At 44.8% G+C, this 27,909-nt stretch overlaps 1 protein-coding gene across 1 annotated transcript in view; it reads left to right on the top strand.

Annotated features, from left to right (window-relative positions):
* AP5Z1 (adaptor related protein complex 5 subunit zeta 1) overlaps nucleotides 1–27,909 on the top strand; it is a 110,186-nt gene that overhangs the window by 67,577 nt on the left and 14,700 nt on the right. The window contains exon 15 of the mRNA XM_085629185.1: nucleotides 23,330–23,462. Coding sequence (XP_085485311.1) covers nucleotides 23,330–23,462 — 133 coding nt within the window. The remainder of the gene's footprint in view (nucleotides 1–23,329; nucleotides 23,463–27,909) is intronic.

Below are 27,909 nucleotides of genomic sequence, written 5' to 3'. Positions count from 1 at the left end.
CCCTCCCCAAACTAGAGGTTGAGCAGGCCCTCATGTATTATATTGCTAGAACAAAGCCATTTCACAAAGCTCAACTCTTTGTCGCCTTTAGTAAACCGCACAAAGGCCGTTCTCTCTCCAAATCTGGCATAGCCAGCAGGGGTGGCCGGTATGCATGGGCAAAATGGAAGTGGCCCCATCATTCATGAGAGGAGAAGAGGAGTGGAAAAAACACACAAACATCTCGCACAAAGGGCTGGCTGCTCGGTGATGAAGCAGGGTGGTAATTGTGTATTTGGGGTGGGTTTGGGGTTTTAGTTGCGCATACCTGGGCTCGGTTTCACACGCCCTAATGGAAAAGCCCATCACGCATATGTAAATAGTGGGGCACGACCATTCTATAGTGCAATTGGGAATGTATGCCTGGGGGTGTTTCGCTTTTTGTCCCAGGGCGGATTCAGCACTGCAGAGCACCATAGCAGCGTGTATGAGCACTGGACAGCGCGGGGTGACAAAATCGGAGTGGGTGGGAGGTACTAAGTTGTGAATGGTGGTATGCAGTAGGTTTGGATGTAGGGAAGGGCTGGGGAGGAATCCAGTATCCATGTTCTTTCCTGACTTCCTCAGTGCAGACCACTTGCTGGCTACTGGACTTTCAGAGGAGCACTGAGTGTGTTGCCTGTGAGTTTGCCATTTCGGCCGCACCACTTCCTGCCCGTTCCTGTTTTTGGACCAGTGCAGTCCTGCTTTTTGCTTTTGGACTGAATTTGACGCTCAGACTGAGGATGTGGCGTAACGTCTAGAGCTACCAACTTTGGAGCTGGGGAACCAGGTTAAAGTCTTGGTGTCTGATCAACTTCTTGTGATTTTAGGCAAATAACTTAATCTCCTGTGCCTACAAAAAATGAATGTGTAATGTAACTGGTGCTCATTGTCTTCTGCAGACAATAGCAAAAAACTCAGTTTGCTTTGTGCTAGCCCACTGCTTACCATGTTCTGACTTTCTTGTTACTCTTATTTGCTTGCTTTTTATTCAGTGGCTTTCCTCTTTGTTTCTTACGCTTGTCTGGCCTTTGAGCATAGCTTCTGTGCTATCCTTTTGATTGGATCACTTGTATCATTCCATGGCTCACATTCAGGACACAACTTTTTTCTGTTTAAATTCGGCACTCCATGAGAGTGCATGTGTGTTCCAACTTTCTCCCTCCTGCCCTTGTGTGCTGCTGCCCCCGATAAATATCCGCTCACGCTCTGTTTTGCACCTCCCAGCTTGTTTTTACAAGCAAAGCAACAGGTATATTTTTGGTGGGTTATGAATAAAGGGCAGACTTCAAGGGCTGTTTGGCTTTATCTTCTGAACTTCCCCTATTGCATGAAAGGATAGGCCTTGGCACACAAAGGCTTTTATGGCGTCAAGAGAGGGACTGTCTGCAGCACTCAGTACTGTTTGATGCAGGCGCACCTAGCATGATTGAAACGGAGATGTCACTTCTCCTGAAGACCCTTAAATATGTGCCCTGGGAAACTGCAGAGAACCAAATGGCTGGAGCATTTGTTTCAGTTCGGAGTCCTTCAGGAAACAAATAAGGCCTGTCCAAGAATTTTCCTTAAAATCCTGGCACTTCCTTTTTCTTCATAAATTATGTTGAGTTTCCTGAGTGAAAAACTGTTTGAAAAATAAGCCAGATTTTAAAGACTAACAATATTGAATTCAGTGTACAGTTTTCAAATACCTCAAGATATGTTTACTCTGCATCCAGTATTTAGATTTTTTTAAAGGTTGCTTTGCAAATGAGCCCTGGCAAAGCCAATGGATTGCCACCTATATTACAGTAACGATGAAATCTAATGGTTGTCAGTGCATGTGTTTTAGATATGTGCACCAACTAGCTGCCATTCTCATTCCTAGCTGTGCCTAGCCTATTTTGCTTTTTTTCCTTCCTGCCACCAAAACTATGGAATGCTGTCCTGCCTCCCTTGAGTCCTGATCCATTGTCAAACCTCTTAAACCCATCTCAAAATCTACCTACTTTACTTAGTTTTTTTAATATTCTGAATGGAGGTTTGTGTTTGCATGCCAACTTCAGTACGTTGACTTGCAAATTAAAGTACTGTATAAGTACAAGAACATAAAAATGTAAAGTAGCTGCATTTTTCTTCTGTTTGGGAGACTTTTTGTTTGGAGTGAGTAATAACCCAAAGGGCCTGTGCTGGGTTTCATGGGAGCAGCGATGATGTCAGCAGGGGTAGGCAGAGTAGCGGGAGAAGATGAGAGGAAGCACAGAGGGTTAGGAAAAATACATGGTAAGGGAATAAAGGAAAGGTTTGGGTATTTATAAAAGGAATCGGGTGTCTTTAAGAGGGTACCCCATGAATGAGTATAGGAGAAGTGAGGAGATACACTCACTAAGACACCCCGTACTACAGGGATTCTGTTGAACCAGAAGCAATATTTCTATGTTGAAACTCGGCGATTGATTTAAACTGATTATGACATCAGATAAGAATAAACTTGTGGACTATTTAGGCTGATATGTCGGCTGCCAAATATCTATAATTTGGAGCGATTGTTTGGAATGAATTCCGATGCTAAATATTAATGAGACTTGCGGATATTAAATGTGGATACATATTTTAAAAGGCATACTTTCTCGGAATTTGAGGATAAAATAGGAGATGAATTGTGGGATACTACTTTGAAAGCCCTGAGGAAGTCGTAGGGTGTACTACCCACATGCGACGAAACGCGTTGGTGTAAGGCAGTGGAAGGACTCTGAAATATTAAAGAATTGGAGAAGTCCAAGAAAGAAATGTATTTGGGTTTACTTTTATTACATGTATTCTATTTGCGTGTGCTTCAGAAATTATTAAAATTTGTACCAAACTCTGTTTTGGAATTTTGGGAGAGTCTGGGTGATTGCCCCTCATTCTTGAATGCACAGCAGAACTTAGTTATTTTATATATACTGTGTAATCTTTTATGAGTGCCCCCAAAAACTATTTTTTCATCCAGCTTTCGTAAACTGCTATATAAGCACATGTACTGTAAGAATGTCAGCTGGGTTGTTCTGTCACAGTATTTCGACAAATAACAATTTAAATAGCACTATTTTATTTCTTTTATAGTGCTACTCATCCCAATACAGAGTGTTAGAGCACTTTACATAACATACACCATATCCATTGCAAATAAATCATGTAAGTGTGTCAATCAATGTACAAGATGTGTTACATGAGACAGTCAGGGTTACAAGGTGAAGGAGTCAAATACCCTTCATAGCACACTGTGGTCTACTACAAGGATTATAATTTATTAACTGCAAGTAACAAAAGGATCTTTGTGTTCAAAGTAGTAATCCAAAACATATTTTATTGCATTTTCAGTTGGCATGTGTTATAACATACGCATACCAGAGCACCATTGCATAATTAAGTGGTACATTTATGCTCACAGCATTGTATAAGATGCACACCATGTGTGTTGCGATGTCATGAGTAACAAATCAGAAGAAGGTAGCAACAAAATAGAAGTTCCACATTCCCCAAACGCGCCCCACCCCCAAGAACAGTGGGTGATTGTTTTGCAGGATACAACTTAATCTTGTATACTATTTTGATTTAAATTTGGGACTACTCGGATTTCTCCAACAAATGCGTTAAGCTACAAAGTTATGTCATCATTATTATTTTTCCGTGAGATTTACTGGGCATCTCTGCAGCAGATGCCTTAACCTTATAAAATATTTTAAACTGCAGACTTTGCAACCAATTAAGCATAACAGATCTACTACCATGCTTTTCCTTGTTGCTAATTTCTTTGTGGCAGGGTTTTAAAAAAATGTATTCGTTGAGGCCCAGATTTTGCATCAGGATTGCGCCACTTTTTTGGTACAACCCGACTCCAAATCTCATTTGTTAAGTATCAAAATACACTTAAATGTACTCATGATATACCTGATAAACATGTGGGAGATCTTAGTATCTGATGGCACTTCTTGTGATGTCACTTCCAGCAAGGTCACTTCCTATGATGCCGCATGGAATGTCCGGCATCGTGACGTCCTGTGCTTTGATGGCACTCGTCATGATGTTACTTGCATACTGCCTAACTTGGTAGGTTTCCCCACTTCTTTTTTTTTTTTTTTTTTTTTAACTTGTGCCCTGTAAATAGCGCTCTTTCTTCTAAGCCCCAGAGAGTGTTTGCCAGTGATCACGCGCCAGTGATACTAAGCGGGAGCAAAGGCCACGGGGCAACGCGCCAATGACAATTGGGGAATGTGCATTTGACATTACCCAGGCACAGAATGTGTTTCCTCAAAAAAATGTATTCCAGAAGGGAACCCTTCTGTGATATGGGCGGTCCACCCAAAGGTTGCAAAAAGCAGACCCTATCCTTATTGCACCCATGAAACATGCATGTTTTTCGGAACCATTGGTCAGGTTTCTCGAGTGTGTGTATATATTTTTTTAAACAATTTTCTCTCTTGTGAGTTGAATAGCTTCTTAATGTCTTCCTCGTTGAGACTTGAATTATTTTACTCAAGCCTAGATTCCCCTTTGTATTTAGACATGGGTGTAAATTGAACTTCTTAGAAGGCAGACGTTGCTTTAGTTATTTCCTCTACCTGGGCTGTCTGCTGATGACGCTTTTATTTTTGTACATGCGGTTAACATTGTACTTGGACGTCATCATTCATTTCTGCCCAGTGTTTTCTCTGGCTTGTGCATCCTCGGCCTGTCGGTGACACTGCCAGTATCACTTCCGCCTCCCACGTCATTAGCGTAGTGTTCTTGAGATTCTTGATGCCGGAATGGAACACTGTACTTACTGGTCGGTTGCACCAGGAGTTTGGGGGGGGCATCAGAACAGTTTGTTTCATTCGTGCCAACTGTACGTGGCAACGCTGGGTGAAAGCAGATTATGTTATGCGATCCGACGAATTGGCTTGCGGCTAGAAGTCTTAGAGTACATTCAGAAATAATGTAGACAATTTTGCATAGCTTGCTTTGCATATCATTGACATATATCAAAGGGGGTTTAATCTCTCGTTATGCTCTGGATTCTGGTGCCCATTCTGAACCCTCGGCTCCCTGCTCCTCTACCGTCTTGATGCCAAGTGAACCTCAAACTGCAGAAACACTTGTTTGGTGTCTTTTATAGGTTCCCATGCATCACACCCAGCGTCACCCGAAGGCAACAAACGCTCTGCGATAACGGCGCATGTTGTTCCACATTGCACCACAGGGTGGCAGAATGGTGTAAAACATGTGAAATACGAATGCAATCAAGGGGAAAAGGAAGAATAGGCAAAGTCAAATGTTTATACTTTTGAATAGTAAACCCGTTTTATCTATATTCACTAATACACCCAGGTAAGGTACATCACAGGCTGCATTAGTGTAATCTCCCTGCCTCACAGCACTGGAGCAGTGCTGGTACCGTTCAGACGCACACTTGCACGGCACATGCAGCAGGAGTGCACTTTCTCTCTCACACACACACACAAAACACATACAGCATGACCAGCATTGGAGCAGGCTCTGCCCTTTCCCAGCCCCTTAGCACACCACCGCCAGTTCCAGTCCCAGTTATACTGCAGCAGTTTCCAAGTTTTGCTAGAAGATCCGGTTTAGTGTAGGGTGATATATCTAGGTGAGTGTATGTGTATGTAATTTATGTATGTATATATGTAAAGGTATGTATGTGTGTATATATTATATATGTGTGTGTGTATGTATAATGTATATATGCATCGTGAACAAGGCAGCTAAGACTGCTGAAACGCGTAGATGTTTTGTCGTTTGAAATAAAGAGAACCGAGTGACCTAACCCATCTGGAGTGCTGGACGATTATTTCCTGGAAAAGAGGAGAATCTTATTTTTGAATAAATATATATATATATATATATATATATATATATATATATATATACACACAATTGTATTCACCGCAAAAAAAAAAGCTTAGGGTAACATAATATAAATTAAAATTTCAGTGGTAATGTAACGTTTTAAACAAAACGACCTGAAATCCACCAGTTAGTTATCTCAAGTAACTATAAGTCATACCCTAGAGTTACTATAACTCGCGCCACCGCAATGCAGTCTTGTCCTCAATTCTGTCATTTCAGATGTTGCAGTGATGCTATCAGTCAGGTTATAGATCATGTCATGAGTGATGTAATATGTTGTCTGATTAGCAGCGCATGGCAAGAGTTGTAGTTACTTTAGGGCCTGAGTTATAGTTGCTTGAGAAAACTATAGTGAATTTCAGAGTTTTTTTTAGTTTAAAACATTATGTTGTCCCTGACATTTTCACTTTACTATAACGATGCTTGATCCTTTGGATTTTTCAGTGAAGTTTTAGGTTTTTTATTAATGTTAAGTAGCATTTTATTATCATATATAACGTCGACCCCACACCCTGCATGACCTTCGGGTGTCTGTGGCATGGCGTAGGCCGTGCATTGCATCCAACCCCTCACTGCGCATGACTTTGGGACATGCACAGCATGGGGTTGGTTATAGGCCAGGCCCTGCACCCAACCTAGGCTGATGCCCAACACTCTGCTACGCACAAACCATGCACAGCTGGTGGTTGGGTACAGTGCCTGGTGCCCAAACCCCTATGGGTGAGCATGGCCGAACATAAGGGGTATTATTTTACGTAAGGCAGAGCAAGAGATTTTGGCAAGCCACAAAACCAAAATATTTAAAGTGGGCTTACACCCTTTATGCAATGGCCACCATATCAGCATATATAAAGCACACCTATTATCTTTGTGTAAAAAAAAAAAGTCACCAATAATTATAAGGAAATGTATATTTCTTTAATTCACACAGTGCATTTTTTAATAAAAGTGGCTGTCTTTAAAATAAAAAAAAAAGTAATACATTGAAAAAAAAGAATCCCTATGTCTTAGTCTATTTTTCTTCTATTTTTTCCCAACAGTTTTCAGGCTACGTAATGCAGCCATAGAACCAACCACAAGAGGGCTCTGCACTCCAGCTGAAGAGCATAGAGCTCTTGCTAGGAGTGCTTAAAAAAACACATGGTAAGCTCTCCTGGGGTCATGGACTTAATGACCCAGTAGACTTGCTGTTTTTTTTCTTCTGTTGCCGGGGAGCTGATGCACTGGCTGCAGCACCCACATCATTAAAAAAAAAAAAAAGGCTTGGTGGTGTCCCTCCTCCTGCTAGGTGCACCACCAAGCTCCAAAAAGCATAAAACGTTCTGATAGGGCATTCCAGGGCTCTCCTTAGTGGAGCAGTTAATAATAAAGGTGGTGCTCCTCTATTATTCAATTTGTTTTTAACATTTATTTTTTATATATTTTGGTTTCCCTGGGGCATCCACACTTTATTTTAATGTTGGGGTCCCGGGGAAACCCCAGGGCCCCCGCGACCCCGGCTGGCATCCCGGCCACCATTGTGGCGTGAGACAACAACTTTATATTTTGGTGGGTGCCAATCCGGGGTACCCAGATGCTTGACTTAGTTGGGGCTCGCAGTGGGAGGCTCAGGTGTCCTGTAGCCCTTACTGGCTCCCCTGGTGGGAGCCAGCCTTAACTTCAATTTTTGGCGAGTGTCCTGGCGCTTACCCGAAGCACACATAGTCCTTCCTCTGAGGGGCGTGGGGAAGTGCCCCAAGGACCCCGCAGACCCAGCTGGTTCCCTGGCTAACACTATACTGGGTGCCAGTGGGAGCCGTCATCATTCCTTTGTGCCCACCTAGGCAGGAGCAACACTTTTTTTTTTTTACTGCTCCCACCTAATGGGAGCTAAGTTCAGTTTTCTGCCTGGGAGGGTGAGGGCAGGTGATGCCTGCACTCCAGCGGGCAGAAAACAGCACTGTCCCGGAGGATGACCACTTTGGGACACTCCAACCGTATGGGGTCCCTGGGGCTAAACATCGCCTCAGGACGGGTGCTCTGTGCACGTCCCCTCACCTTTCTCACATTGCTGCCCCCGGGAGATGGGTTGCAGGGCCTCGTTAAGGCTCGGGGATGGGGGCTGCACACCGCTCCATTTAATATTAGGAAGCAGACCATAGTTTTTATTTTTTAGATCTGGTGCAGTAATCTGTGCTTAAAAAAAAAAAAAAAATGTTTTTAATTTACTGCAGATTGGCAGACCCACCACAAAATCACAGTAATATTTAAAATAAATAGTTTTTTGCCCTGGGATTGGTCCCTCTGGACCGCCCCCTCTTCCTACTTTCCCCACGAGTCCTGAGTGCCAGGTATCCCTAACCTGCCCCGCCCCCTTTTTTTTTTTTTTTGTATTTCTTTATTAGCATTTCCACATGCAATTTACTATCCACAGAAAGCAGACGGGTGTCTTCACTGTCCTTACAAAGGTTTCAGTAATAAACATATTTAGCACACCGCATCTTGTGGCATGACTTTGACCCCCTCCCAATAACAGGTCGAGGTGGTGCACCCCCCACTTACCCACCCGCAACTTATCTCCACAGATTCAGCTCTCGAGGAGCATGTAATCAGTCCACACCTCCTATAGGTTCCATGTCATATACAGGCAAAAGAACAATTGCAACAGTATGGCGGCACCTAATTACCCCTTTATGCAGGGGGGGGTCATCCGAGAACTGTAGTCAGGGGCCCGTGCCCTAGCCAGTATCACTGCGTTCCAGGCCAACTATACCTCCTGAGTGTTCGTGTCTAGTCCTCCGCAAGTGTGCCTCCTCCACTCCAGCCCACTCCATCAAATCCGCCATCCATGCCTCCCGGGAGGGGTGGCACACCCCCATTCAGTGTATGGCTATTCGTCTCTCCGGTAATACTAAGTCAAGCACTACAAAGTGTCTACTTATCCTCATTTGTTGTGTTCTTCGGTAGGAGTCCCAAGATACATTGCTTAGCCATTCGGGAAATGTTCCATCCCGTCACTCTCTGCAGGTGGTCTAAGATCTGAACCCAAAACACAATGAAGGCAGTACCACACCATGTGTAAAAAATCAGCTCCCTCCACCCTAGGCCTGGGCGAAAATTTTGTTCCGTTTGCGGAAATTGCGATAATTTGACATTTTCGCGTTCCGCGGAGAGCGCGAAAATGTAAAAAATTCCGGTTTCCGCAGCTTGGCGATAATTTGTTTCTTGCTCGCGTTGTAGAATAATACATTCTCGCGCGCGCGCGATCGCCTTACCTGAATCCCTGCGTTCGCCGACAAGTTTTCTTGATCCGGTCACGTTCTCCATGAGATGTTGTATTGTTTTTAGCCATTTGCGCTGTCTCGCGACAGTTCGCGCCCGCAGTGACGTCATGCGTCGCACGATCACGTCTTTCTTCTCGCGATCATGCACCGCGAGACAACTCAAAACAAGATGGCCGCTCCCGCAAGCAACCACATGGGTAAATTGGCGACCCGCAACCATGCAGAAAATTTCGCGAACATGCCGGAAAAAAACTTCCGTATCTTCGCGATATTTCCGCTTGTTTGCGATAATTTGAAACATTTTCGCGATAATTTGCGAAAGTTAATTCCGCAAATTCCACCCACCCCTACTCCACCCCACACTTAGGGCACCCACCTTCCCGAGAAACATGTATCGCAAGCAGCCTCTTTGGGGACATGTAGGTTACATAAATCATGTTGTACTGTATCAGTATAAATCTGCCACTCACTGCCATCATACACACCCCACTGTGAATCTTCGACATTCTTTAGGACCAATGGGTGTAGTCACATGCTGTTGCCATGTATCCTCCACCATGAGCTGCTTGGGTCGTTTATCAGTGCAAAGAGCCCAAGATAAATGGGAGATGAGTATGCGTCCCCACCCCATAGCCAGTAGCGTCAAAAGAGTGTATGTGAGTGACTGGGCCTCCTGGAAGTGGGCCAAAGCTGCCAGGCCGGAGCAACTAATGTGCTCTGTTCCTCCCCGTCAGCCGGAACTAGGTTATTGGGGGTGAGTCTTCAGCGTATGCCCGGCGCTTTACATTTCTGACACTAGCGCGTCGAGCTTGCATGCCTTTATATCAGTCACCAACCTTGCATTTTTAGTCTCCTTGGTTGCCTGTTTTTACTCCCCTTTCAATTGTCCGTGTCCCTTAGGTCCCGGTCCTCTCCCGAACAACACCCCCCCCCCCACATTAACTTAGCTTTATTTATGTTGCCAATACATGTGCGCAAGTGATGAACGTTGAGAGTGACTCTCACCAAATATGACGAGTGATGAGATTGATTCCTCCACTAAGTCACACTAGATCGCTTATTTGTCGTTCACCTTACCTCCAGCCAAGTAACCACTCCTGGCACCTGAGCACCGTTAAAGTCACGCCGCATCCACTTAGTCAACCTGCACTCACTGGCCGGTTATGGACGTTATACAGTGAAGTGAATCCTAAATTACGAATCACAAGTGTGCTTCTCACCATACCACCTACCAGTACATGTACTGTATGCCTCCCGGCAGGTTTAACCGCTGGTTCTGTTTTCTTCTTTTTTCTCTTTTTTTGGTCTTCTCTCCCCTCTCCCACAGGTCTCTGTACATCCCAGTACCAGTTTTATTAATTACCCCCTACCGTAATTAGCAACCTTTGCTATACGGTAGTGCACTCATCTCACATTCACTTGGTCCTGACGAAGTGCCATTGACCCCTTCTGGGGCAGCTGGGGCACGAAACATGTTGACCACACTCACGCTTGATTAGCCCTTAGGGAACATTATTTCCTACACAGGGCTTCTACATATTTTTATTAAGGCTGGAGCTACCTCAATAATCAAAACTTGAATTTAGTAGGACGGCTCTAAAACCTTTTTTATTTATCCCACTCCTTGTGCACTACCTAGCCCTCACACCCACACGCACCCATACGGCTTCTTCAAAAGAGCCCCGGTTTCGGGAGCCCGTCAGGCATTGCAGCGCCGGCCTGACGAGGGGCAAATGCCCAAATGATGAAGCATGACATCCCTTGGGGTGTGTTAGGGCATTTCGAAGAAAGACCTGTTCTCCCCCTTCCCCTCCTTTCCCCTCCCCCTGTCCTAGACAGCAACCCCTAGGAACTGCTCATTCCTTATTACAATACTTCCTTGGGGCCTACGAGCAGGACCTAAAAAACTTGGCTCCTTGTCCCCTCTTTGGTTTAAAAGTGGGCCAAAGCTGCCAGGCCGTTGCGTTCCACTTAGCATATTGCAGGAATTGTCCCTGTCCCAAACCAAATGTCTCCACTGTCTCTCCAAGAGAGATAAACCGGCTCTCAGGAAACAAATCTGACAACATCATACTGCCACCCTCCTGCCATCTCTCTACAGACGTCACCAAGTCCACCTAAGCAAATGGGTAGATTAACCAAAGGTCAAGATCAGGGGCAAATGGCACCCTCCTAAGCACACTTTTCAACTCCCTCTCCCAGATTCTCCTCATCAGTCGAACCAGGTGTGGTAGGTCTCCAGGCATCCTCCCGCCACGCATCAAGAGGGCTTCTAGTTGGTGGTCCCCATGATTGCCTGCCATAAGTGATCGTTCCAAGTTGGCTTTCCCATGCAGCCAATGTATTGCGTTTTGCAATTGAGCCGCAAAATAATAGAGCTCCCCTTCCTTATCCTTCCTCCCTTCCTTATCCCATTCACGCCTCAGAGTAGACAGCCCCACTCTATATCTTTTGCCCTGCCACAGGAGCTCCAATAGTAATTTGTCTAACTCCGCGAAGACCCTCCTCGGAATTTCAAGAGGGCGTTTTGCATTATGTAGAGACAATGAAGCAACACGCCCATTTTTTTATAAGGGCAATCCTGCCCATCAGGGAGAGGCGAAACGAACCCCAAAACTTAATAGTAGGCCGTAGATTATCCAGCACTCTGCCCAGATTACTAGAATAGAACTGGGATCGATTGCGGGTGATATAAATGCCCAAATATTTCACCTCCTCCACCGCCCAGGGCAAGTTGACTTTCGGCAAATGAGTCCAAGGGCAGTCTCCCAGAAGCCCCAGCGGCAGTAGTTGTGATTTGTTGGGGTTGAGCTTCAATCTGACATTTCCCTAAACTCAGACATGACTGCTAGGAGTATCGGGGCCGAGATGTCCGGTTGTCATAAATAGATTATAGTGTTGTCCGCATACAATGAGACTATATGTTCCGTCGGCCCCACAGTAATACCACAACCCTTAAGAGCGCAGCAAAGCCTCCAAGCCAGAGGCTTCATTGCCAGGGCAAAAAGCAATGGGGACAGCGGGCATCCCTGCCATGTGCCCCGCTTTGAAAGGATCTCCATCGAGACACATCGTCCGGTTGGTTCCCTCGCCCCTGGGCTTGTGCATAGTGTTTGAACCCATCTAATAAACCAGGGACCTCTCCCCATCCGTGCCAGCACTCGCCATAGGTAGTCCCATGAAACCGAGTCAAAGGCCTGCTTCATATTTTAAAAAAGCAAGAGCACATGGAAGGCCTTGCAGTTCTGGTGAGTGCAACTCCTCACCAGCCGGCGCATATTATGTTGAGTGTTCCTATGAGGAATGAAGCTGCATTGATCCTCATTGATTAGCTGGGGCAGACATGGAAGCAAATTGCTGGCCAAAAGATGACTTAGAAGCTTGAGTTTGACATTCAGCATAGAACTGTGTCTATACGACCCCAGTTTTAAGGGGTCCTTACCCTGCTACGGGATTATCGCTGTGCCTCTCTCATGGAATGCAGCAGGGTACCCCTATCAAAGGCCTCCTCATAAACATCCAGGAGTTTATCTAGCAAGGTTTGGGGGAAACACTTATAGAATTCTGCCGGCAAGCCATCACTCCCTGGTGACATAACCGGTTTTACAGCCCTCCCCTCACAACACCTCTCAGCTCCTGAATGGAGCCTCCATCTATTCCCTCACTGAGGGCTCCAGTGCTCAAAGCGGGAGCACCCTAGATAGTCTAACAGCTCCTGCGAGTGGTGCCTCCCCCCCGGGGGAACCTCATGCACTCTTCGGAAGTGGTCTTCGAACGTGGCATTAATGGCCTGCTGCTTGTGGCACATATTGCCCGATGAATCGGCCCTAGCCAATATAGGATGGGGTGCAGCCTCTGCACTGACCATACATGCCAACATTCTACTCGCCTTGTCCCCCTCCAGATACCACTCCATTTTCCTAGTGTATTTTTCCAATTTGTCCCATAGCTCACATACCTTCACCTTCTGGACCCTCCAGTCTGCCTGTGCGGAAGGGTTCCCAGGAAGTGCGCTCTCCAACCGTACCAATTCCTTTTGCTGTCGCATAATATCCTCCAAGACTCGTTTCACCCTAAGCGCCGTGGCCATATATACTTCTCTTATTACTACCTTCATGGCATCCCATCCCATCCCACAACTTTACTCCCCTGTCTCCCCAATTGTTATAAAAATACTGGACTATAGCAGTAGAAACCGCATTTCGGAACACTGGCTCCGATAAGGCCTCAGCATTTAGTCTCCACAGCAGGACCCTAGGCAGTTTTCTGTCTATAGAATATGTGAGCAGCAAAGGCGCATGATTGGAGATATATCTGGTTAAATATTGCACCTCCAGCACTCTAGAAGCAACCAAGGCCTGAACATATAATCAAGACTGCTGTAAGTGCCTGCAGCGGGGGTGTAGCAGGAAAACTCTAATGTATTGATATGGCGCTGCCGCCAGATATCCACCAACTGTAGCGTATTTTGTAACAGGGTGCTGGTTGCACGAGGTTTAATCCCCTCGCGGGATGGAGACCTATCCAGAGCCCCGTTCACCCTACAATTAAGATCGCCCACCAGCAGAACCTCCCTGTCCGGAGACACCTGCAACACCTTTACCACCAAACCCAAAAAGTCCCCGTCATCTGTGTTCGGTGCATACACGTTAACCAAACATATGTCATGAGCGTCCAGCATCCCCTAGGATAACATAGCACACCTCTGTATCTCTAAGAACCAGAGTGGGTTTAAATGGGAGTCCTGGGGCCACATATATTACAACTCTCCAAGCATATCGGAGTAGGAGGTGGCAAATATTTGTCCTCTCAAACGCTTTTTCAGTCCGCCAGTACTATCCCCATGTGTGTTTCCTCGCAGTCGCCACCTCCATATGTCTTAAGACCTTGCTGTACCCTATTGCGCTTCTGCAGATTATTCAGTCCCCTAATGTTCCATGTGAAAAATGTATACTTGGTTCCCATGTTAACAAGGCACTCGCCCCAAAGGGCAACCCCCCCATTCTGGTGCAACAACAGTGTCCTCTAAGCTTGTACCCAGCTCGTATCTGTTTAAATCCCTCCATACCCCAACTGCATACCCACTCCCACACCCATACGGCCACTTAGTCTCCAACTGACAGATACAGACATTCACACACGTCACTCACCCATACATTCACTGAGACACTTAATAATTCACTTGTACAGTTGCTCACGCACCCACTGAATCATCCATTCAGGCACTCTAGTTGGCCCCTAAGGACCCTCAGGAGCAAAGGGGACTTCATCCCCCAACCAAGAGCGCGCCAGGAGGCCTGTGTGGCCCCCCCTTCCCTTGACCCTTTTGGGCCTGGGGGACCCCATCCCCCGGGGCCTGACCCATTTTGAGTTTAATTACAGTAAACCGGGAGGGGGGCCGCATGGCCAATTTCTGTCCAGGGGACCCTATCCATAACCCCCCCCCCCCCCTTCCCTGGGCCAGTTTTGGCCCCTGGGAACCCATCCCCCGGGGCCTGCCCTGTATTTAAAAATTATTTTAATTTTGCCCCCGCCCCCTCTCCTAAGGCCAATTTTGGGCCTTTGTTAGTTTTTTTTTATTTTGATAGAGGAGGGGGGCCGTGGGGTCCCCTCAGGCTGATTTCGAGACAAGGACCCCATCCCCCGGGGCCCAGTAACTTTTTTGTTTTAATTTGTTTTTTAAGCGAGGGGGCCGTGTGTCCCCTTTCCCTGGGTCAGTTTTTGCCCGGGGACCCCATCCCCCAGGGCATAGCCAGGTCATTGGGGACTGCAGTGGAGCCTCAAGGCCCCGGCGATTCCTGCCAGCTCCCCGCCTCCTGCAGGAGCCAGCATTGCTTTTGGGCAGAGGGAGCTGCAAACACGCAGCTCCCTCTGCCCAAAAGCAATTCAGCTGAGCTTCAAATGAAGCGATCAGTGTTTGCTATGACTTGGTGAAAGCCCCAGGTGAAACAGGTGGGACAATGTTGGAGCTGAACCTGGGGGGTGGTGGTCCCCAGGGCCATTTACGGCCTCAGGAGGGTGGGCCGCGCAGCCCACCCCATTTTTAAAATACCCCAGGAGGTGGTGGTCCCCGGAGCAATGGGGGGACGGACGGACGCGTGCCCCCCCCCATATTTTTGAATACTAGCCCCTGGGAGGTGGGGTCCCCGGGGCTGCATTGGGGGGGGGGGGGCGGAGCCCCCCACGGTAGTTATTTCAGTGTAGCCCCGGGGAGGTGGCAGTCCCCAGGGCTGCGGGCCACGTGGCCCAACACATTTCAGATAATTGGCCCCGGGGATGTGGCGGTTCATGTGTGCCCTGCATCTTTATTCGTTATTGCCCCAGGACCTGGCCCCCAGGGGCCTAAAGTAAACAAAGGGCAGGAGCCCGTGATTCAATTTTTCTTTTTTTTTTTTTCTGCCGGGTTTGAGGATCCACCCCAAATCCCGCTGAAAATTAAAAAAAATAAAAATGCTTTTTTTTGGCCCTGGGGATCCCTGTGTGACCCCCCTGCACAGGCCCAGGGGGTCAGGGTATTTCTACCCTGCCCCTTTTTATTGTTTTTTCACATTTTTGCTTTTGACTCAGTTCAACAGTCACAAGATGGCTGCCAACACTTCCTGGTTTGAAGAGTTGGCACCCAATCAGATCTCGGGCACGAGATCGGTAGGGTTCGCGGATCCATTGCAGCCACAGTTGTATATCTGAGATATCTTAAAATTTCCCAGGAAGTACTGAACGGATTTACACCATTTAACAAAAAGCGTGCTTACTTGACCAAGGGCTACCTTTTTGCCAAATTTGGTCTAATTGAGTTCAGCAGTTCCGGCTGTAGCCGTGTCTAAAGTTTCCTATGGAAATTAACATGGAGTCTCAGTCCCCGCTTGACGAATCGCCCCGAAACTTTCAACACAGCAGCTGAAGTGAGTGCCCCATTAGTTTTGAAAAATTCACAAATTCGTCAATGTATATAGCCTCCGGACTGGGACTCATGCGGCAGACGCCACCGCCGAAAATATTGCTTTGCACCCCTCCCCAACACCTTCACACCAGTTGGGTAAAACGAGCCAACACCAGAAGAGTCACTGCTCGTAGCAGTTTTAATCTGCAGATACAGGAAACAATGTGTTTCAACCATTCACTGTCTTGATCACATGACAAGTAGTTGTTAGAAGCACATTTTCAAAGAACTACTGCCATTATTAACATAGAGAACTGACTTTGCTACAGTCAAAATGTGCCAAATGTGCAAATCATTGTACAATTCAAAATCCATCCCACTATGCCATGTACAATCTTTTATGTCACAAGATTATCTTATATCACTCAATAATGGCTACTCAAAGTTTATGACCTCTTGAAATAAAATAAAGTAAGACGTATCTAAATGAGTATAATAAAGTGCTGGTGAAAGGGAATACTTTTTTTTTTTATGCGCTTTCATAGAATTTCTTGATTACAAATAAATTGAACCAATCATTTCATTCCACCTGTATCATTTGAAGTAAATGATTTCTCATAGTTCAAAAGCACCTATATTAAAGCATTCAAGGCACTAAAGTGCATATTAGGACTCAGTTTAGATGCTGGTAAAAGTGCCTTAAGTGCAAATGAACATATTTAACCTTAATTAATATAAAAGTCCTAAAATATTGTCAAGAACCTTTTTTTGTGTTTGTGGGGGGGAGGGGTACTGAGATGTTAAATCACCATTTTCCAAATATATTCTTTCACACATATAGTTTCTCATAGTCCAAAAGTGCCTATGCTAAATTGCTTTATATGTTTGGGTGTATATCTGATCTCAACTCCTAGAATGCTAAAGTGCTTTGAACAATAAAGTGCATGCTAGATCTGTTAGATCTCATTTCACAGACTAATCCTAAAACACCAAATATACAAATTATCCTCAGTTCATATATCCAAAAATATTTTCTTATTTTATATGTCCATTCCATATGCCTGATAATATTCCCTTATAAATGAACATGCAATTCTGCATCCACGTTATGACCAAAAAGAGCTTCAGTCCCTGTTAGTATAATTAACCTTGTCTCTGTCTCAATTTTAACTCCTGATTACCTCCTCTTTCTTTATATATTTAATCCCAAAGTAGCTTAATTATTTAGAGTTACCTTTGTGCTCCTCCCGGAAATGCTTTGCTATGGGGTATGAGAAATCTTGTTTTTTTTATTGCATGTATGTGCTGAGGAATCCTGAGTTTCACATTCTTGGTTGTACTACCTACATAACGTTTATTACATGTACATTGCTGCACATAAACATCATGTGTTTCACATGTAATTAAGTCTTTGATTTCCTGTTTATTATTATGCAGTTTATAACCCAATTGGTACACCTTTACATTTAGCGCATTTCAAGAAGCCAATCTTTTCTTTATTGAGCCAGTTTGTTTTTTGTAGATTTTAAAGATGGCATACGGCTTTGCATTAGCAGGTCACCCAAAGAAGCTACTTTTCAGTAGGTAATTTGTGGATGGTAAGTGAGGACACCTTCGAGAAGTTCATCCATTTGCAACATTTTCTAATTCTTCCTTGTAATTTTCTTGAGTTCAGAATACTCTGTATTGTAATCCATAATAAAGCTGACTTTATTCTCCTCTTTCAGTTTCTTATTTTGGATCACTAATAATTCCTTCCTTGTCTTGCTCTTTGTAAATAATTCTGAAGAACCTCAACTAGGTACCCTCTCCTTTCAAAATGTGCTCTCATTTCCTTAGACTGGCATTCAAAATCTTCCATTTCTGAACAGTTTCGCCTAGCACATAGTAGTTCTCCAAATGGCACATTCCATTTCAGGGTTTTAGGGTGTCCACTAGCCGCATGCGGAATGCTGTGCCCTTGCGATGAATGTTGCTACAAATTCTATCATTCTTTATATAGACTTCAATATGCAAAAATCAGTTTTATCAACACTGATGGTGTGGGTAAATTTCAAGTTGTGTTTATTTTTATAAAGGGAGGAAATAAACAATTCTAACGTTTCCTTATCTCCTTCCCAAATGATGAACAAGTCCTCAATGAAACAGGTCCACAGTTAGACATGTTCCTGCAAAGTTAGATTTTTCTCTGTCCATACAACTTCTGCTTCCCACCAGCCCATCATTCGATTTCATATATTGGAGCAAAAGAAGTTCCCATTGCTGTTCTTTGTTTTTGCAGGTAATGGGTGTGATTGAAAATTAATACGAATATGCTGTTAGAAATGCTTGAGTTTTGCTAAAATCTTAAGGGTTCCATGTAGCTCACAGATCTGGCTCCAAGGAAGTACCTACATTCATTGAAGCTGAGTGTTGTATAGATGTATATAAAAGTATCACATCTATAGTTGCCAGTAAATAGTTTTCTTTCCAAGGTATATCATGGATTTATTCAGAAAGTCAGTTGAGTTTCTCAAGTATGATGGAAGCACTGTCACATATTGGAAGAGAAAGATGTCAACAAATCTCGATTTATTCTCCAGTAAGTAACTTGTAGAGCTGACATTTGGGCACCACTGGTGGATTGTTAATGTTTTTATGTACCTTCGGAAGAAAATTGATGGTTGGTGTATTTGGATAATCTGTCTTCAAATATCTATATTCTTTTTATCAGATCCCAGTTCTGCCCATTTATTAAGTTTACGTTGGTATTCTCATTTTATACATTTCTTTGATGTGATTTTCATCATCCATGAAAAACAACTATAGTAAAGTACAAAGTACCCCACTTCACCAAAAGAACTGGACTAAATGTTGAAGTAATATCTAGGGTAACCCTCACCCACTTGAAACATACTCCCACCAAACAAAGATATAACACCACAAGCCCCAAACAAATTATCCCAGGCTCTAATCCTAAAATTAAAGCACTCCAAACACTATCTCAATTAAATGAATAAAAGAAGTAGTCCCATGCCAAATGAAAACAGTAAATGAACACAAAGTCTCAAAAAAGGACCCTAAACCTCATCAAAAACATGAAGTTTATCCTGAACCTTGTAAATGTGGTGTTCATACGTACGTAGCAAGCCTATAAAACTCCGCTATCCATTCTTGATGCTTGGGTACCTGTGCTGTATGCCAATGTCTCACAATGTAGATCTTTGCCTCCATATGGGCCGTCGACATCCATTTACGCCAGTGGGAAGTCATATTATCCAAATCAACAAAGTCATGCAACAGAGCCATTTTGTCTGACTCCTCAAAAGGGATAAAACCAGTTGGACTTGGTGTTTCCCATATATAACGCCAATATGTAGCTAATGTAGAGCATGACCAAAGTATTTGATACAGATCACATGCTATGCTAGAACACCTCCAACAAGCCACATTGGGAACTAGTTGAGCTTTATGCAATTTGAAAGGAGACCTATACCAATTATGTAACATTTTAAAATAAGCAAACTTTAAGCACCCTTCTGTGAGCGAGCAATCATCGTACTCTAAAATTTCTTTCCTGTCGCCCTCTTCTTCGGAGTATTTCACTCCTAATTGCTCCTGCCAGTAGGATTTAGTGGTGACACAAGTATCATGTGTGTATAAATTGTCAATAAGTATTTGCTACTTAGACACACTACCCTTGGAAAAGCCCCACAAGCTAAGGTAAACCACAATCGGCGAAGCTGAGAGATGAATTGGATCTCGCTCTAGTTACCTCTACAGCAATGCTGCACTTGTCAATACTTCCAGAGCTGTGACTGGAGAAAGGAAAGTTCCAATTTTAATGACTCAAAGAAACAAAACGAATCCCCATCAAGAAGATCTCCAATGGATTTATTTCCTCATTCTTCCCATAGAGCCCATCTGATTGGCTGTCCATCTACAGTAATTCACTCATTGTTTTAAAGGGACGCGTCCTTATGAACTGTTCTATCCAATCTCGAGTGTTTCTTGTGGAATACTTTCTTAAATGAGTCTATGCTTTATGAAAGCCAACCAACCTTTAATGGAAAAACTTCAAAATAACTATTCAAGGGCCAAATCACATGGTACAGCCCTCCTGAGAAATGTCCAAGATTGCTGTAATTTCCGAAGCAGTCGCCTCAACGTCAGTTCGTGCTTATACAAGACACTGACTCAGACTTCAGGATGGATTTCCTGTGTGTGCAAGATTGTCCCACAAGACCTCTTTAATTAGTGGCCTGTCTGATCCTCCTTCACCACCTTTTGGAGATAACTGCCATTGCGGGGCATCATGGCATATTGGTGCTGATGCGTTCCTTAATGGAGCAGTGTCTGTTTCCATCCTCTAGAGGCTGCATTATCCTCTGTTTCTCCTTTTTTCTTTAAAAATGTTTGTTAAATGTTTCTAGTCACGTGTTTCCACTAGTGCCTTTTTAATATTACATTCTTCTTTTCTTACAAAAAAAGAGCAATGTAATCGTTATGTTAGCTGGGCTTATATAGCGCATGGCTACCCCAACATGGGGGCGTCCCACTGCTTGCGGGCGGGAGACCAGGGAAAGTGATGCTAGCTAGATGGAAAGACAGCCAGGTATAATCTGTTTCTGAAAGACCCGGGAACAAGGGCGCAGCATACATGCATATCGTGCGCTAGATGGATGAATGGAGAATGGCTGCTACAAATTGGTCACTATGCCTTATTTGCCATAAGAAAGTAGATTTCTCCACTCAGAAAGGAAAATGTACTTACTTTTAATCCTAGCTGTCCTTTAAGAAAATGTTCCTTGAAGTCATAAGCACTGATTGGTCGTTTCCATGCATGGAATCATGGATCCCTTGGCTTCTCTAGTAGAACTATTTGCTAAAGGATGTGATGCAACAGCTTCTTCATCCACTGTATATGTAAAGATATACACAAAGGACGTTAGTCTTTCTGGGGGTTTACCTCATGAAATTGAGGGATACAAAACGCCGCACGTTTAGGAGTAGTTGTCTTAAAAGTAGGCTCATTGTGTGCAGTGTGACTTACAGGACTTGCATTTGGCCTTGCTACTAAGGTTTACGTAGGGGCTTTCCTGGCATGGTGTCCCCAGTGACCAAGCTCTGGTGCTGCTATTTTATTTGGTAAAGAAGTTGGTGCTCTGATCCTTGCTCTTGGCCATTTGTGAGGGGAATGAATTTCTGCAACCAGCACAGTCTGGTTTCTGTTAACTACACAGCAAGGGGTATGCTTTGGTCTCAATCCTGAACGAGTTTAGGATGATAGTGGATGCAGATGGCTGAGTGACAGCGATTTTATTGGGAGCTTTGTTTCTCTTTACTACAGTATCACACATCATCCTTATAGCGCGTGTCTATCAAGTAGGAAGTTGACAAACTATTGCACTGTTGTCATCTTATTTAGAAGATCACCCTCCCGCATTCAGATATACATCTCCTCTATCATACTTTAGAAATCTGGACCACGTTATGTCAAAGAGCCTGTGGTTCATCCTCACACAATCTAATGTATATGTGACTGCTAGCACGTCTTATTCATGCATTTACTCTGTAGGTTTTCTTGGTGTGGGAAGTGTTAGGGAAGCTGAATCGGAAGAGGACTTGAGCTAATTTCTGGATTTGCCTGGATTTAATGTCAGTCTTGAAGATCAGATGGCTATACTGTAATCTGACAAAATTGGGAAGGGAATAGTGCCTCAAATCTAAAGGCTCACCCTCTAACTTTGGTAAATCCTAGATATAGTAGAAGAAATTCAAGGACGAAAGCAGGAGTGTAGCATCTTAGTGGGTTAATCCAAGGAAAAGTGTGTGCATTTCCATACAGCATTTGATGTGCAAATCAGAAGATATCAAACGGTATTGTATGGAACAAGGAAGCCTCTGGATAAAAATCTTATGGCTGCCGTCAAATGAATAGATTTCCTTTCCGAGCAGCCACATTTTGAATGAAATTGTAAGATTGATTTACTTGGTAAGTTCTGGTAGTTACTGTTTCCAAAATCAAACCCAATCGTCAGGTCATTAACTATAGAGAACGGATGTAGAAATGAATTAAGGGTATGGCAGAGCACCACAGGCGATAAAATTAACAAGGTGAAAGCACAATCTTCCACATCTAAGTAAAGACCCTTGTCATTTAAGAGGCTGAGATTTCTTATAGAGGTTTCTTATAAAGGTTGCCTGTCGAGCCTATTCTAGGAAGCCAACGTTTTTTGTGTCCCACAGATAAAACCTAGACTCTGTGAACAGGATCTCTGATTTTGTGGTGTTAGATTTTATGAAATTGGTGCACATCCTGTCATAGATTTTGACTACAGAAATCTACTCTCTCTAACTAAGTGGGATATGTCTTTAATCGGTGTACATGCAAAATCAGATATTACAAGTAGGTAGCAGGCTGGCCAATGAATCAGAAGGTGGTTTAAGTGACAGTGCCCCTCTTGACCATGTAATGCCGGCTCCTAGAAGTAAAACCCAAAAGCAGACGGACACCACTTGTTGGAAGAAAGTATCTTTTTCCATTTTCCTTGAGCTCATATTCAGACAGATGCTTCTGAAGTAGGTCATCTGCAGTGTTGAAGGCACTGACCTATTTGACAGTATGCTTGGACTATACCAGTATGCATCTACCACTTAAGGAAAGTTATCTATAATGGAGCGGTCTGTAGCTACATATCATCTTGCAGTAAACTTTTTTTTAAATTTGTTTGCTGGAAAGATATCTTCTCTGTATGGCATGGGCATCTTTTCAGTTTCCGCTCTAACCTACTAGTGACTCTCAGCGCTACAGTGCACCGTCCATGGCAGCAAGGGACAAGAGAGTATTAAAGATCATAGCGCAAATGTATGATGGAAACGCTAGCTGTTAAGTGGAGCTGCTCCTTATGACATTTTTATATGTAACTTACCCAATGCATAAACCTCAGTAGCTTTTGAAGTAATCTCGCAGACCGCTCAGTGTTTAACTGCATCATAGAAGCTGTGACAGTTTCGTGTTAATGGCTTAGGTGAAATATTTAAAACCTGGCCAGTAAAATATTTACATTTCTCCATGTTGTGACTACTTGGGTTTTGAATTTGTGTTGATACTTTATGCTCTGATGCTAACCTTGTTCTGCCCCACAATTTAAAACACAGCGGGTGAGATTTATTAGTGCAAAAATGTGTGCATTTCTTAATGAAGAATATTCAATTACTGCCCTGGTTTTCATCTTTTCAGATTCTGTGATGTGTATGGGTATGATTGAATATTTGTAAATTTGACCAACGTCTCCCTATTGTCTTTTTACAGAGTGATGAGCTCGTACCTACTCAAACTATGCAGGATACACCCCTCTCTGGTAGTGGAGCAGTCCAAAGAGCTACTAGAGTTTTCTGGGACAGCTACCAACATTCAGAACAAGGAGACCTTCTTCACCCATGTGGTAAGGACTGGTGCATTTGGCTGTATATAATGTAGTTTATTTTCTTTGGTAGTAGTCTTTCAGTTTCTTTCAGGGAGGCTAAGCTGATGTGGAGAATCTGGCCTCTCAGGCGTCAACGTTGTGTCTTAATTTTGTTTGAGAACAATATACACCAACAAGGGTAACCCCAAACATTTCTGAGAACCTAGGCTGATACAATACGTTTATGAAACAATGGTTCACTATGGTATGAGTCATAAGACCATAAACTCTATATTCTATATAGAGAGCAATCTGAAAAAGTGTTTTCTTTATTATGCTGTTTAGAAAGAAATACTTTAGGAAAACCTTACTATGTACATAATACATATATTAACCCCATATAGACAAAAATAATTCAAATAGTCATAAGACCGAAACTGATTTTTACTGTATAAAATCTCATTTTTACAGTAAGCAAATATATTTATAATATTTCAGATCAAGTGCTCACACACATGAAGAAATGTGCAGTGATAAGTGACAAGTGAAGAACGCTGCATCAAAAAAGCTAAAAAGACCTACGACTCCTGATTTCTTTTTTCTTTTCTTTATTTTGAGGTTCAGGGAGTGGAGTCTAAAGATGTCTTGGTCAACAGCGTTTCGACCTCAGGTTAATGCTAGGTCATCATCAGGACAGGGCAGTGAGCTCCCGATATCTAAAAGTTAATCGGGGCCAATGTTAATGGGTTACTGGTGGACTCCAGAGTAAACCATGCATCGGTTCGGTTATAAAATGGGGAGCAGAGGAGAAGAACTTGCCTTGTATTTTATGTAAGAGGGATACCCTAGTGAGCCCTTGATGGCATAATTAGCGACTGCTAGTCCGAATAAAGCCTCCCAATGGGGGATACTTTGTAACATATTATAGAGGAGGCCCTAGAAGGAATAAGCGGCCAATAGTTTGGAATATGCTGTAATGATAGGTGGCAAAAGTGGTCCAAGGGCAACAGTTTGTTACGTGACCTACACGAACGTAGCAAAGAATGAAAACATAGTGTGAAGGTCCTCATGGAGGGGGACCTCTGGTCCAAGTTACTTGTATCCAGTCGTCCAACAATCCATGAGGTAGACCCTATTTGGAATACAGGAACTGATTAGACCAACCGATAAACTATAATAAAAAAACTCAGTACTCTCCTGGTATGGGGAAATTATCTTCCCCAGAGACAGCCGCGTTCTGTGCAGGTAACAGCATTGGGGCGGTGTAAGAGGGGATTCCGAGGGATGATGCAGAGGGAAAATTAATTATTTATTAAGTTGTCTCTCTACATGGTCCCTCAGCATCCCCCTTACACGGCCCCACCGATGTTATCTGCACGGACCACGGCTGCCCAGAGACCGGTGGCCTGGAGGGTCCAGCACCATGTGGAATTAGGGGCAAAGTCCTTGTTTGATGCTTGGATACGTTTTGATTTGTAAGTTTAGTGAGGGTCTTTCACCCTCGTTTCTCAGGCGTGTAACTGTTCCCTGACCTCAAAATCACCATTTCTTTAATGGTAACGTGACAAAGAACCATTGGGCTGGTTCCTGAGCAGCAAACAGGTGGTCATCTTTACAAAGAAAATAAGCATTCTATACCGGTCTTTTTAAGGTTTTTTTGTGTTACAATCTTATAGATTTCAGTCTTTCTGCATGATGGGGAGGCATATAACACAGGCAGTCTTCATCATGAACTTGACAGATCTTCGTTTGACCACGTTTCTGCAGTTCTCGAATGCTGCTTCGTTAATTTGGGCTTAGCGGATGGTACCTAGTCTTTTTCATCAGTGACCAGAGGTTTTGTGGAAACCTGACAGAGGAGAAGTGTTGGATAATCCTACCTGATCCAAAGGCTATGACAAATTTTCTGCAGCTGCAGCCAAGAACTCCCTTGCATAAGCAGCTGTGAAAAATCTGTTACACAACCCTGTCAGAGGTACTGTTATCTTCAGGGGTTTTATTTGTAGTCGAGTGGAACCTTATCGTGATTTCTGAAAGCAATAGTCGTACACCGCGATTGGTGTTTATGATTGGTGATTTATTTTGTACAATCCGTGCGTACACGTTGTGTATCAAAAATGTTGAGAACTATTATTATTATTAGTAGTAATATTATCATTTATAATATTATTTCAGCAGGCAGCCATAATCTAAAACAAGATGAACGGAGGAGGAGGAGGAGCCTAGCGCGCAACCAAGATGGCCGCGTAGGCTTGTGGCTCCCTAGGGCCTCCGCAACCTCCCACGTCTATCCTGTCATAATCCTGGTTTTCTCGATGGGCTTCTGTGTATGATATTGCGCTAAGGTGCCACTCGTTTTTTAAATCGAAATTGGACTCCGGGAACCGGTTTTGTGGCGATCTGAAGTTTGCGGCCTTCTTCGGCCTTGGTCCCGAACTCGAGTTGGTGAAGTGTCCGGGTGCGAAGTGAACAACAGCGGCATGCCAGGTTGGGCCAGCCCCGGACCCCGTGCTTTCACTTTCGGTTTCGTGTTGATCTGCGGAAACTGACGCCGGGACATTGGGTGAGCAGCGCCGAGGACGGGGTGCATAGCCTGATTCTTGAACTGTAAACGGGCCTATTTCAGTTGGTGGCCCTGGTCTCTTGGCCTTCCTCCGGGTGCTGGAGGGTGCTGACCTTGGTGGTCGCCAACGATGACGACTAGAGTGGACGGCGATAAGCTGAAACCCAAGTCTACCCGGAGGGGAGCCTATTCCCAGGCCAACAATATGGACCGCTATGCGCAGCCAAAGGGATCCCCTAGTGGATCACGTAAATCGCCTGAGCCGCCCAAGGAGGCCTCGGGCGCCTCATCCGAATTGACTCTGCTGGGTGTCATGGGGGCCATTGAGGAGATGAAGGCGACTGTGAACCAGCAATTTGATACCTTGGCTAATAAATTGGACTCGGTGTTGATTGATGTCACTTTGGTCAGAGCAGAACTGTCCAAAACTAATGACCGGGTCGACTCATTGACTCAAGCGGCGTCGAGCCTAACGGTAGATGTGGCCGCTTTGCAGACGACGGTGCGGAGGTTGCAGCTCGCCAGTGACCTGACTGATCGTCGCCTTGAGGACACCGAAAGCAGGGCCAGGCGGAATAACGTCCGTATTATCGGGGTGCCCGAACGATCGGAGGAGTCTGCTGTGGATCTTTTTGTGGAGGATCTAGTGGTGACTCATCTAGCACCCAAAGGGCTGAGCAAGTTCTTCGCCGTGGAACGGGCCCACAGGATTCCAGGGGGTGCACCGAAGGTGGGTGCCCCCCCGCGGCCTATCATTGCCCGACTTTTTAATTTTCGGGATAGAGACGCTATCCTTCAGGCACGAGGGTGACTGGGCCAGTAAAATTTGAGAATTCTAATGTTAGCTTTTACCCAGACTTCACGCAAGCGGTTCAAAAGCAACGGATGGGATTCTCTGCCATCAAACGGCGCTTGAGAGACATGGAGTTGAAGTATGCGATGCTATTCCCGGCTAAGCTGCGGGTCGAGTTAGATGGTCGCTCACACTTCTTCGACCGGCCGGAGGCGGTGGGAGAGTGGCTGGACGCCCTACCCAGGAGTTGAGGTCGGGAAGGTCGGATGGCGGAGAGCGGAGAGGGTTTGACGGCGTAGGAATGGAACTGTGATCCTCTCGATGGACTGGACTGGTAACGTTTTGCACCTGTGGCTGCACTGGACTCCAGTTTGTAACTCTTTGCCCCGTGGTTTTTGGAGGTTTGCGGGGGGCTAGCTGGGGCCCTTTCCTCCTTCAGGGTTTTTTTTTTCTTTTCCCCTCTTTTTTTGTCCTTTCTGTAGTGAGTTTCATATTGGGGCGACAGGCACACTGCATGTTGGGGGGGCTGTTCGGGCTCACGCAGGGGTGCAGGGTGGGGGGAGTTCTGTTGGGGTTGATGGGGTGGGGTTTGTTTGTTTGTTTCACAAGGCGGGGTAATGTTTTTTGTTGTGCTATTATGATTGTGCTCTCCGGGAGGGGGATAGCTTGTGCTGGGAGGGATGGGGGGTAAGGGGCTGAGACTTCTTTCATGGAATGTGAACGGACTGGGGGACAGGATAAAGCGGGGGGTAGTCCTGCAGTTCTTGAAACGTATTTCGCCTGACATCGTGTTTCTGCAGGAAACACACCTCATAGGGAACTCTTTCCATGCCATGAACAGACGTGGGTATCGCCTTTTGGCCCATTCTGGTTTCACCTCTGGCTCGAGGGGAGTGGGCATTTTAGTCTGGACCTCTCTCCCGTTGGTGGTGGATGAGGTGCTCCATGACGACAGAGGGCGGTACACTGCGCTGGTGGGGAGGTGGGAGGGTAAGCTGATTTCGCTGGTCACGGTTCACGTGCCGCCGGGCCTGCAGACGGCCACCTTTGCTGATTCGGGGCGCCTGCTACTTGGGCTTCCGGGGGGGGGGGGGTTTTGGTCTTGGGGGGGATTTTAACGCGGTGGTTTC

The sequence above is a fragment of the Triturus cristatus genome, chromosome 10 (genome assembly GCF_964204655.1).
Source record: "Triturus cristatus chromosome 10, aTriCri1.1, whole genome shotgun sequence".
In the NCBI taxonomy this organism is placed as follows: Eukaryota; Metazoa; Chordata; class Amphibia; order Caudata; family Salamandridae; genus Triturus; species Triturus cristatus.
Note: the sequence above shows the minus strand (reverse complement) of the source record. Positions and strands in the feature narration are given on the sequence as shown.